The sequence below is a fragment of the Mauremys reevesii genome, linkage group 7 (genome assembly GCF_016161935.1).
Source record: "Mauremys reevesii isolate NIE-2019 linkage group 7, ASM1616193v1, whole genome shotgun sequence".
Classification (NCBI taxonomy): Eukaryota; Metazoa; Chordata; order Testudines; family Geoemydidae; genus Mauremys; species Mauremys reevesii.
Genome location: NC_052629.1, coordinates 16,786,168 through 16,802,110, shown reverse-complemented (window position 1 = coordinate 16,802,110; position 15,943 = coordinate 16,786,168). Strand labels below are relative to the sequence as shown.

General features: G+C 38.3%; 1 protein-coding gene across 1 annotated transcript in view; it reads right to left on the bottom strand.

The window, feature by feature from the left end:
• Window positions 1-15,943, bottom strand: part of INPP5F (inositol polyphosphate-5-phosphatase F) — a 98,154-nt gene that overhangs the window by 72,717 nt on the left and 9,494 nt on the right. Inside the window, exon 2 of the mRNA XM_039481809.1 lies at window positions 3,444-3,524. Within this exon, the coding sequence (XP_039337743.1) occupies window positions 3,444-3,524 (81 nt within the window). The remainder of the gene's footprint in view (window positions 1-3,443; window positions 3,525-15,943) is intronic.

The window sequence follows — 15,943 nt, the reverse complement described above, 5'->3', positions numbered from 1 at the left end:
TCTCCTAACTCTTTTTATAATCATATACAGTTAATGTACAACATTGCTAATTAGTTAAATATTAAACCAAAGATAATGAAATAGAGCTTGAAATATCTATTAGTTACAGCAGGTACTAAAGGACAGATTTTGAGAAGGACATTTATTCTCACCATTAAAGAATTTACTGGAAGCATCCCAACTGAAAAAACAAAACAAGGCAGCATCTCTGTCACAGTTCCATCATTTACAGCTTTGACTTGTGATGGGGGCTAGAAATTTACAGCTACTGAGTTGCACACCCACATTAGCACCAACAGCACAATTACCAAACATCAACCGCAATCAAAATTATGGCATTTCGAATCCTTTATAAAGCACTACTCAACTCTTATATGGCAAGTAATACTTCAATTTCAGCCACACATGGGTATCAAGCCATAAGCTAATTATCCATGAGCCCAAGAATAGAATTCCACAGGTTAGTTAGTATAAGATAGAGACAAGCTAGTACAAGTTAAATCTTTTGTTTCAAATTTACAATAAAAGCAATGTTTTATTTAAAACCCACCATGGGTGTTAACAACATGCTGAGGAATTCTTTGAACTGATCATTGCAGTAATTCTTAAGCAATGGCTAATCCTCTTAACATGGCTCACTAACTTCTCAACCCATTATTATTAACGTTGTTTAACGTTACCTTCACTTTCTTTGTCAGAGGCTAGTTACAACTTCCATCTTCATATTCTATGTCACTTTTGGAGAGACTGGAGATTAAAACTCTTGCACTTGTTGCCATTCTACTTCCAAATTTTTCCTTTGAAGTGATTGGTGCTTTTTCTAACTTTGTTCATTAGTCACATACCAAATCTGGTCATCTGTATTGCTTTTTTGTCGAGAAATATGTTCTTCTTGATAAAGAAAGCTTAACACAAATATTGTGCTTTGGGATAAGTGTATTCTCACCTCAAAATTTATACATAGGATTGGTGAACCTCACAAACTCATTTCCTTTTTGTATAAATAAGGAATTAAAAGTAGGATTTCAGCTGTCCAGCAACAATGCAACATGCTGTTATGCCATTCTGGGCTGTTCAGAATCCACCCTTGGACATATGCTTGAAGCAGAGGCAGCACACTCAACCCCTCTCTGGCCTCTGTTTACTTGTTCCAGAGAGAGCGCCATTTGCTAAGGCTTAGCAACAATGCAAGATCCTTAAGGGAGGCCAGAAACTCCATGACAAAAGATCTTTGAGTTGTACAAGAGGTTCAACTGTCAAAGACATCCCCCTCTCATATTGTCAGCCAATATTTTATAATATATCTAACTTCCTTGGATACATATAAATGCAAACATTAAGCACAAATAAAAATAAGCCAGCCTGAAATGATAGCATGAAGATGGCATTTTGTGCCTTAATATACCAAACATCAATCCAAAATAATTCAAACAAATAGGCAATAACTATTTTGATCCCTACCTCATTGTTTTGCCCAGTTTAAAGGAAAATTGATTTAGTTAATTTTTAAGGAAAATAAAAGTCAAGAATATTTATCTGAAGTAGGCATTAGAGATTTCTTTACTCACTCTCCATAGCTGTGCATCCATTATCACAATGCAGGCAGCAGCATTTCCTGTGCTCTGCCCTATAACAGCACTGGCAGTGCTCTATTTCAGCATCTCTAATATTGCAGCGTATCCATTTCTTATTTTGACAGGCAGCAAGAGTCTGATCCATTTTACCACTTAATCTATCCTAGTGTCCTGTAACTTGTTTGAAACTTTACCTACATAGACCATGTTGCCAAAAAATCACTCTTTTAAATGCTGTGTTAAGCACTCATGAAAATTTAAAAATAGCATTGAGAACAAGAAATAATGTAAACAGAGGTTATGCAAGCTTTCCTAGTTTTAACAATGCACTTTTATGTAGACCTCTGTCAGCACAGAGACTCTCCTAAACAGAGAATAGAGTGCAGTCAGAACACACACTCATTGTGATGTTTTTGCATTTTAAGTTATAATCTGCATTACACTGTCCAGACTGTTAAGAATCTGCAACAGCACCATGGAGTTGGTGAGGTACTAGTTTTCATTCATGGTTCAGGTATTTGTAGGAAAGTCATGTTCTGTGTTTCCACCAAAAGGAGGAAATGACATAAGGAACTTTAACCAGAAGTTGCAATTATCCATTATTTGTTGCTTTCCTAAGAAAACAGTTAAGAAAACTATCCTACTGGGAAAGGAATTTGCAAGTCTTGTGTCAACTGGTCGTCAGTGGAGATAAATTAAAATAATTCACAGCCACTTCACCATTTCATAATATTTTTATGGGGTATGACACACTGCTTCACTGGGAAAAAGTTTTGATGGACAACAACTAGATGACAAGGATTACTACTACAAAGCTAGCAGGAAAAAAGAAATTATCAGGAACCTAATTAAAAGCTGATCTGAATTTTGTATTACTATACCACATAGCTGGCAGTCTGTGTCCATGGGAGACATTCCACTGAGGGAGCCAGCTTGCCTAAATTCTCCTATATTGGCTTGCAAAAGCAAGCATTTGAAGGAGGAACATGAGAAGAAAGGAGTTTTGGAATTCACTCGGAAAAAATTTACTGAAAAGGGAATTCCTCCCCATTCCCCCCACCTAATTTTCATTCCATCAGCCTCATTCATGAACCAACAGTAACGCCTTAACTACCACAACTTTCTCAGGGCTTGTCTACACAAACCTTCCATATGGCTTAGATTTTAAGATGTCTGAACAACTTCCTCATCTTACATATTTCCTAATTGTTACGTAAAGTTTTCTGATGCTATTCATTTCACTCAATCACACTAGAATAGCATTTATCAGATATGCCTAGAGTACCATAGGTGCCAGTGGATCCGTGTATTTTTATGATCAAACTCTTACACATATTTTTGACAGAATAAAGTGATTACATTAATCATTCTGAGAGAAGCACTTCTCCAACTGATTGCAGATGAGGTACTACAATCTGATGCTTCCCCCCTCCACTCCCATCCCACAAAAAGCACATATTGTAGCCAAGGTCAACTTAGCTACACCAAGAACCTAGGTCTGACAGCCATTTTTAGCTTTCTGATAGCAACTCTAGTTGACATATTCTGAATATGGTAAACCAGACAACAGAACAGCCAGTGAGCTTAGAAACCTAGACAAGAATCTGTTTCCATACAGCCCCAATTCTTGGACTATAATCTGCCACCTTCATCACAATTTACAGAAAACTCTACCAGGACTATTCTTCCCACCCAGAGAGAAACTAGACCAGGAAAAGAGGACAAAGCAGCACAGTCCAGATCCTCTTTTCTACCCACTAGTGATACGGAGGATCGATCATTTCAGATTGGTGCACAGAACACTACACAAAGCTTCTTTTTTAATATGCAATCACATTACAATATAAAACATGTTTAAACAAATCATACCTGTATGAAGCTGAACTTTCCCAATCACTCCCTCCACCAGACCCAGACAGACGGGATTCCAGGCCAGAAGAAGATCCGTGGCTGCAAGAAAAATTGAGGCTTATAAGAAAATCTGAAATGTAACAATAGACGCACTGACACTAAAAACAAAACACTTTACTTTTTAGGAATTTCTGATGCACTGTGTAAAGAGTTGTTTTCATCATCATAATCTGAAAGTATTCTAGAAGACATAAATTACTAACCCTTGACAGCTTAATCAGCACTAGTAATTACTGTTCTGAATGAAACTCAGTTTTGTGACTTCTATCCAAGCCTCATGGATTCCCAGTAAATCTCAAGTTAATGAGACAAGCTTAGTGTAAAAACTAGTCCTGTTCACTACAGCATATTTATCATTTGAAAGATGCCTCATCCAAGTGTCCAAGAGAGGGGAATGCCATGGCAGTTACTGGTGCTCTTTAGTCTCAATCATGTAATAGCAAAAATTATCACCCTCCCTCGCAACACACATCCAAGCTATGCTTTGATACAGACTATGAAATAAAATCCAATTCATCCAATAGGGACATGGTGCAGAAAGAATATAATGAGATTACCATTTGGGGGTAGGCATATCACCCTGAATTGTATGATCAGCGTTAGAATGATGCAGAGCCAGCTCCTTCCAAAAGGTGTCCAAAAGGTGTCATTGTCACAAGCCAGCACAGTACAGTAATAAGTATGAAGGTTAGTTTGTCCCTCGAGTGAGATGCTCAAGATGCATGCTTACTAACACTTTCCTGAAGTTTAGAAAACATCCTTTGAAACCATTTCTACCTCATAGAAGTGAAATTATTCCCAGGGTTTTATAGACAAGGAAAAACTCCACAAATCCTCATCATGGTAGAACAAAGCAACGTGTGTTAGATGTTTTATTCAAGTCTCCACTTACAGCTTCAAAATGTATCTGATAATAATAATGGATCACAATAATACTATATGTACTAAATCATCCAGAAATAAGGTTTGGCATTTCTGTTTTCTATAGTAAGTTTTTTATTCCAATATGGTTTCCTCCCCACTTCAGAGGTCTACAGTTTAATCATCAAGTCGTCACGGTCTTTTGTGTTCCCAGTTAAAACAGTCATATTTGTGTCCATTTATTCTTTTGCGTGGACACATATCTGACATCATGAATCATAACATTCAGAAACCAATAGGAGAACACTTCAACCTCTCTGGTCACTTTGCAACAGAAAAGCTTCAAAACAGACTCAACGAGAAACTGCTGAACTGGAATTAATTTGCAAAATAGATACCATTAACTTGGCAAATTGAATCTATTTCCCCATGTTAGTATCCCACACACTTTCTGTCCATCTTGATTATCACTACAGAAGTTTTTTTCTCTGCTGATAATAGCTCATCTTAATTAATTAGCCTCTTCGAGTTGTTCCATTCTATGCATCTGATGAAGTGGGCTGTAGCCCACGAAAGCTTATGCTCAAATAAATTTGTTAGTCTCTAAGGTGCCATAAGGACTCCTGTTCTTTTTGTAGATTCACTGAGAGATTCTCATATACTTTCCTTAGCAGCTACCACAAAGACATGTCAATCAGTTCTACCATATCTTTTAAATAAGCTTCTCTCTAGGAGCGGATTACTCCCAAAATAGAAGAATATACTTTAAAAACTAAAAGAACATACTATAATAGTGATACATAATAAATCTTAATAATGCAAAAAAAGTTTAATAGAAAATAAACAGTGTTTACTACAAATCATTAAGTTTGGCGTTTGCAGCTGACAACTTAATGTCAAACTGATACTTAAATTACTCTTTTCCCCACTCAGTTTTCCTCAATTTTAAATTATCATAAAAAAAAAAATGGATTTTTTTTTTTTCAATATATAATATTTACAAAACTGTAACTGGTACTGAAACAGTGAACCAAACATCACCAACCTATATCGGGGGTGTGTGTGGGTGTGTGTCCACAGCATGCTAGAAAATATACAGTGCAGGAGGTAGCTCATGGCTGGAACTCGTGAATGGCTCAGCGTCTTTCTTGGACCTGGAAGAAGACTTACTGCCATTCTTATGTGCATGCTTCGTGACTCATGGCTAGGCCCCAGCGCAGGGTCCACAGCACTGGTAACGGCGGAGCCAGACTGTCGGGCGGGGGGAGAGAGAGTCCCTGGCCAGGATTCGACTGTGGCCCCATGACAACCTCAATGAGGTGCTTCTTACGATGGAAGACTCTTCCTTCCCGTGTACAAGCAGGGAAGGAGAGGCAGATACTTGTGGACATGGTGTGTGTCCCCCAAAACCACAGAGACAGCATTGCTGCATGCTCTCATCTGAGAAAAAAATGGCAGGAAGCAGGAGCGCAGACTTTGAATCATTTCAACTTCATCATAATCCCACACAGACTTGGGGGGGGGATTGATGATTGGATTGTTTTGGCGGAAACTGCTGCCCAGAGTCCCCACCAACCTAAAAAAATAAAAAAAAAAAAAAACTTAAAAAAAAAAAAAAAAAAAAGCAACACACAAAAAAAAAAAAAATTTCTGAAAAAAGTTCAAAAAAATCAAAAAGGAAAAAAAGATGACAAAGCACAAAGAACACTGGACATAAGCATCAGTGAAAAAAGGAAGTAAAGACCAGGCTGCTCACTACCCTAAAACCTGAAACCCTGAGGCAGAGCAAGGGTGGCAGGAGCCACTACTTTGAAACGTTCCAGGCACATGGGGTGCAGCCTGCAGTGGAAATATAGGGACCCCATCTCAAAGAAGAAGAAGCTGCTGCAGCCATCAACTCTTTAGTAATTATCTTTGAGAACTCGTGGGGGACTGGAGAGGTTCCAGAAGATTGGAAAAAGGCAAACATAGTACTTCTCTTTAAAGAGGGGAACAAAGAGGACCTGGGAATTGTAGACCAGTCAACCTAACTTCGATACCTGGAAAGATACTGAAACAAATTATTAAATAATGAATTTCTAAGTACCTAGAGGATAACAGGGTCATAAGGAATAGTCACCATGGATTTGTCAAGAACAGATCATGCCAAAACAACCTAATTTCTGTCTTTGACTAAGTCACTGGCCTACTGGATGGTGGGGAAGCAGTAGATGTGACATATCTTATTTTAATAAGGCTTTTGACACATTCCCACTTCACATATGCAAACTAAAAAAAAGGAAATGAGAGAAATTGATGGTGGGTTTCAATGGTTTGCTGTCAAACTGGGAGGAGTTATCTGCAGGGGTCAGTCCTGGGTCCAGTATTACTCAATTTTTTTGATGATGACTGAAACAAGAGAGAGGAGAGTATAAAAAAAAAAAGATAAATAACAGCAAGCTGGGAGGGTTGCAATTTTTTGGAGACAGAGGGAATTCAAAAAAAAATGCCCTTGACAAATGGAGAAATGGAAATTCAAAAAGATGAAATTCAATAAAGAAAGTGCAAAAGTACTTCACTTAGAAAAAAAAAAAAAAAAAAAAACTACAAACTGGGCAATAACTGGGCTGGCTGTAGTGCTGCTGCTGAAAGGATTGGGGAGGGGGGGGGGGGGGGGTGTCAATTGAATCAATGATGCAGCAGCAGCTAAAGTTGGGTATTTTAACAGGATTGCTCTAAGACAGACACAGGAGGTAACTGTCCCACTCGATTTACTGCTGGCAAAGCCTGAGCTGGAGTATTGTGTCCAGTTCTTAAACTTTTGGAAACATAGAATATAGATAAAAAATGAAGTCTGTATTAAATAGAAGAAGGTTTATATATAACATGGTTGAATGAAAAAAATGATATATTGTGAAATGATTTGTTTATATTAGAAGTAAATGTGATTCCCAAGATTTAGCCTCTAACCTGCAAGCCACCAGTGTGTGTGGTGTGAAGCCTGCTCAAAAATACTTTTGTATAAAAACTTGTTAAACATTAAAACTCTAAGTAAGCAAAACAGTAGCTGTTATTTTCATCTCACTTTATTTTTTATTGTTAAGAGACAGGAGTCTCAACATAAATTGTATCAGAGGGGTAGTAGTTAGTCTCTGTAGAAAAGAGAAGCAGCAAAGACCTGTAGCACCTTATAGACTAACAGATGTTTTGCAGCATGAATGCAGACTGGAAATGCAGCTGAAGAAGTGGGAAGAAGGGTATTCACCACCATCATGTGTTAGGTGCCACAGGATTCTTTGCTGCTTTCATAAATTGGTACACCCCCAAAAGGTACAGAGAGACAGAATAGATGTGATTTAGATAGAGAGAAATGTAATGTGATGAGTGCCCTGTTTTAATGAATGAATGATGGTTTAGAGTTTACAGCTGAAGAAAATTCAGTCAGCCAAAGAGTGTCAAGTGGGAATCACAAGATGATGCCCCCGAGAGGGCAAACTGGACTCCACCCCACCACCTCAAAGGAAGGAAAAACAAACATCTGACAACATGGAGCCAGCCACCTGCTGATTGATTTAGCAATAACAGAATGAAGCAACTCTCATGGACTGACATAGGAATAAATTCCTATAAAACTGGACTCTGAAGACTAAGGACTTTGAGTCTATGGTTCTGCTGCCAGCCTCCAGCAGCATCAGGTGCATCTGACACAGACTCGGCTCCATCCTCATGACCAAGATACCTGGCCAGTAACTTGGAATGAGCAACGTCTAGGCTGGTAACTATAACACCTATACAGAACCTGAATGAATGAATGAATATATGTGTGTGTGTAAGAAATAAGTAGTGATAGAAATAAGTAGTAAAACAACGTTGTTTGCTTTACTATTATATTTACAATAAATGTGGCATCTTTGCCTTATCCCTCTTAATAAGATCCTGCTGGTTTTTATTATATTGGTATAACAAGTCCAGAGGAGAACAAAAAAAAAATGATAAAAGGTTTAGGAAACCTGACCTATGAGGAAAAGGTTAAAAAACTAGGCATATTTATTCTTCAGAGAAAATGCCTGAGGGGGGGGACGACAAGAAGAGAGTCTTCAAAGATGTTAAGGACCGTTATAAAGAGGATTGTGATCTATTGTTCTCCATGTCCACTGAAGATAAAACAAGAAGAAATAAGCTCAATCTGCAGCAAAGAAGATTTAGGTTAGATATTAGGGGGGAAAGATTTAACTAATAGGATAGTTAAGCTCTGAAAAGGCTTCCAAGGGAGACTGAAATCCCCATCACTGGAGATTTTTAAAGCCAGATTAGACCATCTCTGATGGGTATATGTCCAAGTTTACTTGGTCCTGCCACAGTACAGTGGGCTGGACTAGGACTTCTTGAAGCCAGTCTTACATTTCTATGGTTCTTTGGAGTCTATAATAAAAATAGAACTCTGTAAAGAAGAAATTACCAATAACTTATAGAAAATATTAATGAGAAATAGAATTTAACTCAGCTGATGTCATATTTACTGTTAACATTCCAGTTATTAAAGAAATGGCAATTACTGTAGATAATTTTTTTTCCAAAAATTTCATCAATAAGCTGTTTCACAAAAAGTTAGTTTACTTAGATAAAACAACAAGATCTAATTGACTATTAAGGTCATTTGAACCTGCTATTTCCCTTGAAAACCCACAAAAGGAAGAGTCTACTTTTCAGTTTCAGTCCATTTCAGCTCCTTCTTTAAAGATGTTATGCATGACTGAGAACTACAGCTGAACCAGGATGAATCAGACGTATTGCCCTTTTTATTTCCTATGAAAGAATAAAATGAATGCCTGCAGCAAATGTAATATGCCACTTTTAAACTGGATCTTAAGTGCAGGTTTTGTAACCTATATACGTGTTGCTCTTTTGCCCCTGCTTGCTTCAGTCTGGACACCATTAAAAGTTATTTTAACTATAAACCTAATCTAACTTTACTTAGCAGCAGCAATAGATACAACTGAGGTTGTGAACTACTAACCTCTTTCATGGGCTCTTTACTTTCTACAAGATTCATTTTGCAAGCTCTCTCTCTGCCCAAAGTAGAGTTTGGTTTTTTTAAAAGATGGAAATGGAGTATGTACAAATTCAAAATGTGCCAATGTTGAAAACATTTTGAGGGTACTGTAATAAAAATAGGAATCACTTTGTAAAAGCAGGCTCAAAAGTATCAGAGTTTTGAAAAGTAATACATACACCAACCCAAAACTAGGGTTCCAGAAAAAAAGTATGTGATCATGTAATTAAAGACCACGTTAAAGCAGATGTACAATGAGAATGCTTCACAAGCATAACTGACATTTTTTTTAAAGTATCCAAAATAATATATGAATACCTGTAATTGCCATCATGCAGGAGTAGTATTTTTCAGTCACTTGCATCAAACTACAACAGAAAAATTGCTTACGTTTAAAATAAAAAATGTTCAAGTTGTGATAATAAATGCGGAGACTAGGATTCCTTCCAGTTATTTTTAACTTCACTTTCCATTCTTAATACTATTTAGTTTTGCATTTCTTAGCTTAGTAACAAAAGTAGGTCAGTCAGCCACAGTCACTTGTCTCTAGTTAATTTGACTTTGCAGTAGTCACACAATAATTCAATACTTGGGTTCCAGGCACTACCAACAAAACACTGGCTTTAAAAGCTTTCCATCATGTGCGGGTTTTTTTTAATTATTTTTTTTAAAGGGGACAAATATTTTTAGTCCCAGGTTTTGTTAAAAAAAAAATTACTTTTCATTGAGCTTAAAACTGGGGCCTGTTATCACCCAAGTGTTCTTATGTCCTAGAGATATTTTTAAAAGTATCCTTGACCTGGTTAGCTACAATTTTGCCTTCTCCTTCTTGACTTTCTATTGAAAAAGGCATTTCCTTCAAAGACTACAAACCTAGCTGCCCCTCTTCATCCTGAGTGAGGTGGGTTAGCTAATGAAAGCCACAACTGCAGAAACTCTAATAGTGTAAAGAAGAAGCTGTGGAAGTAATATGCATATTTAACCCCACTATTTGTCCACTTCTTTGTTGCCTCCAATCTTCCCTCATCTGTACACTATTTAGACTAAAACTATTTCCAGTGGGGCCCTTTCTTCATTCTGTAATGTACCTAGCAAACTATTAGCACAATGACAGGTTTCAGAGTAGCAGCCATGTTAGTCTGTATCCGCAAAAAGAACAGGAGTACTTGTGGCACCTTTGAGACTAACACATTTATTTCAGCATGAGCTTTCGTGAGCTACAGCTCACTTCTTCGAAGAAGTGAGCTGTAGCTCACGAAAGCTCATGCTGAAATAAGTGAGCTGTAGCTCACGAAAGCTCATGCTGAAATAAATTTGTTAGTCTCAAAGGTGCCACAAGTACTCCTGTTCTTTTTATTAGCACAATGCAAATAGTTCAGATTAAAAAAAAGCTATTTCCAAAAGCACTTAAGTCAGTGGAAGTTTCCCTTGACTAAGGAGTGCTGACAAGAGCCCCTAGAGAAGGAACATTGACTTCTGCTTATTTCATTGCTAACTACAGCCCTTTTTAATTTCGGGGTAAGCAGGGAGAGAAGAGAAACAAGCCAACTAACATGGTAAAATAGAAATACAACCATTTCCATTTTCTTGGGTGTGGCTGAGCAAGCTCTCTATAGAAGCACAGAACACAAGCAGGTACACATACTCACAGTCTGTATTTAAGCAAGTGACAGTATTAACTAAGTGCAATTCTTTTATAACCCAACTAGGATTGTTACTTGTGGAATTTTCCTTCAGTATTTGAGATGTGAAGCCTTTAGATGAAAAGCATATATTTAAAATAATCTTATTACATACAAACTCATAATGGGTGAGAGTGAACAGGGATTTCTTTAATTTGCAGCAGCAGGAACATATTAAATCCACCAATAAGATTTTAAGTTTCCTTGTTACTAAAACCTATATTCAAATCTCAAAGCAACTAATTCTCCAGAAAAAATTATGAACCTTTTCCTGATCATGCATCACTGTTCGTTTTTCCCCACTAGTTACAGTTTCTTGCAGGAGTCTTAATATCCTTTGTACACAGTAATGAAATGAAGCTTTGCAGCTTGCACTGAAACAAAGGAATGCAATCTATTGTGGCAATAAAGGTTCCCTCCAAGTTGGCAAGGTACAACACAACTCAAACTGAGCTTACAGAGAGTAACAGAGGAGGAGAAGAACCTCGGAGTATTGGTTGATCACAGGATGACTATGAGTCGCCAATGTGATATGGCCGTAAAAAGGCTAATGCAGTTTTAGGATGCATCAGGCGAGGTATTTCCAGCAAAGATAAGGAGGTGTTAGTACCGTTATATAAGGCACTGGTGAGAGCTCATCTGGAATACTGTGTGCAGTTCTGGTCCCCCATGTTTAAGAAGGATGAATTCAAACTGGAACAGGTTCAGAGACGGGCTACTAGGATGATCCAAGGAATGGAAAACCTGTCTTATGAAAGGAGACTTGAAGAGCTTGGCTTGTTTAGCCTAACCAAAAGAAGGTTGAGAGGGGATATGATTGCTCTTTATAAATATATCAGAGGGATTAATATCAGGGAGGGAGAGGAATTATTTAAGCTTAGTACCAATGTGGAGACAAGAACAAATGGGTATAAACTGGACACTAGGAAGTTTAAACTTGAAATCAGACGAAGGTTTCTAATCATTAGAGGAGTGAAGTTCTGGAACAGCCTTCCAAAGGGAGTAGGGGGTGCAAAAGACATATCTGGCTTTAAGACTAAGCTTGATAAGTTTATGGAAGGGATGGTATGATGGGATAGCCTAATTTTGGCAATTGATCTTTGATTATCAGCAGGTAAGTATGCCCAGTGGTCTGTGATGGGATGTTAGATGGGATGGGATCTGAGTTACTGCAGAGAATTCTTTCCTGGGTGCTGGCGGGTGAGTCTTGCCCACATGCTCTGGGTTTAACTGATCGCCATATTTGGGGTCGGGAAGGAATTTTCCTCCAGGGCAGATTGGCAGAGGCCTTGGAGGTTTTTCGCCTTCCTCTGCAGCGTGGGGCATGAGTCACTTGCTGGAGGATTCTCTGCAGCTTGAGGTCTTCAAACCACAATTTGAGGACTTCAGTGACTCAGACATAGGCTAGGGGTTTGTTGTAGAAGTGGATGGGTGAGATTCTGTGGCCTGCGTTGTGCAGGAGAGGTCAGACTAGATCATAGTGGTCCCTTCTGACCTTAGAGTCTATGAGAGTATATCATAATTACCATTTGTGGCAGAACCCGGGTCTAAAGCAGCAGAAAATTCACAGGAGGCCCAATTAAGCAACAATTCTTTAAGGATGCCAGTTTAATTTCCAGAGCTCTTACTGAGCACACACCACTACCAGAGAAGCATCTGGCCATACTCCCTTCATACATACATCTTACCAAGCCATCCCAACACAAAAGACAACCCTTAGGTCTGTACAGTTCCCTATCTTCATCTTACAAAAGTATGCTAGCCCTCTTTAAATGTTACAAGCTTTCAAAGGTGCAGATACATACTAATGGCTTCATTTCAAGGAAGCACTCCCTCCCAACAAAAATAGTGGGGAGTGGGGGGATTTGGCGGGGCAAAGTCCTAGCAGTAATAATAAGGCATAAAGCAAGAGGCTGAAAGAATCCCTTCAGGAGTCACGACCAAAGTGTAGTACACATCAAACCCTTTATGGCAAGAAATAGAACAGAAATTTTACATGCATCTTCCCCATTCCTGACCAGTCCTAACATCCTCTGAACACAAAAGGCTCAGAAATACTTTGTTAATTTACTCCTTAATGAAATTAATATAATTACATCAAGAGGTATTTACCATCTTATATATAAATTTGCTTGGAATAGGAAGACAATTACATTTCTCAAGGAAGAGACTAGGTTTCAAATATGCATCTGCACCAATTCAGGTAGCAAGACTAGTAAAGAATCTTGTGTGCTCACTTTGTATTCCCAAACAGTTTCTACCACTAAAAAAATTCAAATAGCAAAGCCATATAAGAACACAGACTGCATCACAAATACATATAAAAATCAAAATTCTGAGTTGTAGACAACTTTATTTTGTAAAGAATCCTACATACAAACTGCATAATGATAAAAGACAGCACGTGGTTTAAGTAACTGAAAGCAATAAGGTAAAATGACACTGATGAATAAATTAAAGCAATCATAAGATGGAGAAAGGAAAAGAAAACAGCATAGGAAAATTAGCTTTTTACAAATAAGTGAGTCAGAAAGAGAGCAACTCAGACAGCTAAAGGAAGGATGCGCTTGATAGCAGAATCTACATAGGAAGAGTCAAGGGTGGCAAGAAAAAGGGAAGGGTTTTTTTTTTTTTTTTTAAAGCTGGACATAGAGAAGAGAGAGGCAATTACAGAAAAACAGTGTGTATGAGGTAGTTCACACACTATTTTGAACCAAATCCTATGAAAGTGGGCAGCCAGAGTAGCCTTAGGATAGAACGGGGTCGGCAACCTCTGGCACATGGCGGGAAGCGGCGCAGGTGAGGGAGGCGTTGGCCACGGCTTCCCGCCAGCCCCCCTGACCTGGGACGGCGAACCGTGGCCAGTGGGAGCCACGGTCAGTCGAACCTGCTGACGCAGCAGATAAACTGGCCCAGCCCGCCAGGGTGCTTACCCTGGCAAGCCGCGTGTCAGAGGTTGCCGACCCCTGGGATAAAGTAATAGTTATCTTTCTTAAAGTTAAGAGCAGTATTTTCCATACGCAATCTAGGACACTGGATGTTTGAGTCCACAATGAAGGAAGCTGAAGATATTGGCTTGGTGCAGAAAGCTGCTCACTTCCAGACCACTGCAGGCCTCACCTAGCCCATGGAACAGATATTTCAGTCTCTGTAGTGGCTTCTTTATTGCTTCGAGATGTAATCGGAGATGCAAGTGATTATATAAGAAAACATAGGGTTGGGCATTTGACCAGACCAAAAATAATTGTTCAACTGACCTGTCATATTATGAAATATTTTAAAATACTAATTTATTACAACAGTAACAAAAAATAGCAAGACTTTATGGCCTCCCACAAACTTATCCTGACAGACACTTATGCCTGATTATAAAAAACAAGTTACTTAACTGAGTTGTTTTAACTCAGAACAATGTGAAACAGTGAAATGAAGTTCTAAAAATAAAAATTATTGCTACCAACTTTTTTTTGTGCATTGTTCGGTTAGCATTAAAGTGAGAATGTTATTCAGGATTGAACTGTTACAAAATAAAAATGAAATGAAACAGATATAAAATAAACAGCAACTATATAAGAAAAAATATTTTTTTAAATACCACTTATGCTAAGTAGGCATCAGGCCAACTCTGGAAGCAGCTTATTGGCTTTGCATCTTTTCCCTTTGTGTTGGTGAAGGAGAATGATTGAACTTTCCTCCCCCACCCCTACTCCCTGAGTTACTTTCTGTATGTTTGTCTAGTCAGTTTAGATTGTAAACTCTTTGGGGCACAGACCAGGTCTTTTAACTTGATTAATATGCTTTGTAAAACTGTCACATACATTGATGGCCTGGTATACAAATAAAGATATACATACAATGTTTGTTCAAGAAGATTCTAGCCAATCAAGATGCTCAACTTTCAATTAGTTCACCTTTGTCCCAATAGGTGGCAATATCATATAGTAAAAAGGGAGTGATCAAAACATTTAAGTAGGAGTGCTAACAGATGACACCATGATGCAACCAAAAAGGTAGGCTGTGGCCTAAATCAGGCCCCAGACACTCTTGCTGCAATATCTGAAAATATTTGACCAAGGTCAAATAGGCAGTCAATTGACTGGCTTGCCAAGTCTAAACAGGCATTATACTTTTAATATTATTCTCTATCCCTTTACTTCTATATCCTAACATCATATTTGCTCTTTTAAGCACAGCTGCACATTGAGCAGCCCTGGATGACCTGGGAGAGACAGTTATCTGACCTCAGTAGTAGCAGTTAAGATCAGTTAGGAGACTACTATACAAGTCTGTCGCATCTTAGGCGCATTTAACATGCGCGATTTCAGCTTTACGCAATCGGCAAAAACAAGAAAAAAAAACAGAGAAAAACAACAATTTAAATACTGTTTCTGTAGTGTGGGCGATTCTGCCCGCCATTACACTCAATGAAATTTTGACTATACACGATTTTCGCTTTACATGCTGACTGCGGAACGTAACCCCAGCGTAAGATGAGACAGACCTGTAGTCAGTTCTTCGTCTGACCACTGACTTCAGGGCTCTCTCAATAGGAGCCAGTCTTTGTTTCCCCCCACCCGCCACAACAGCAGTCCAGACAACCTAGACAGTAATGAACTTCCAAATTAACAGAGCTCTGACTTTTCATTTTGTTCCCTCCCCCACCCAGCACAAGCACATCCAGTTTTTAATTTAATCGTTAATTACAGCAGCTACTACAGGAATTAATAGCCATAATATACTAATATAGCATGCTATTTTCATTAATCTACGCTTGTGAAGAATCAATATTCAAAAATCATTCCTGTACTTGATACATGTTAATTTGTATTTGTATTAGATGTCAGATTGCACACTGATAATGAGCAGTTTTTTAAACAATGAAC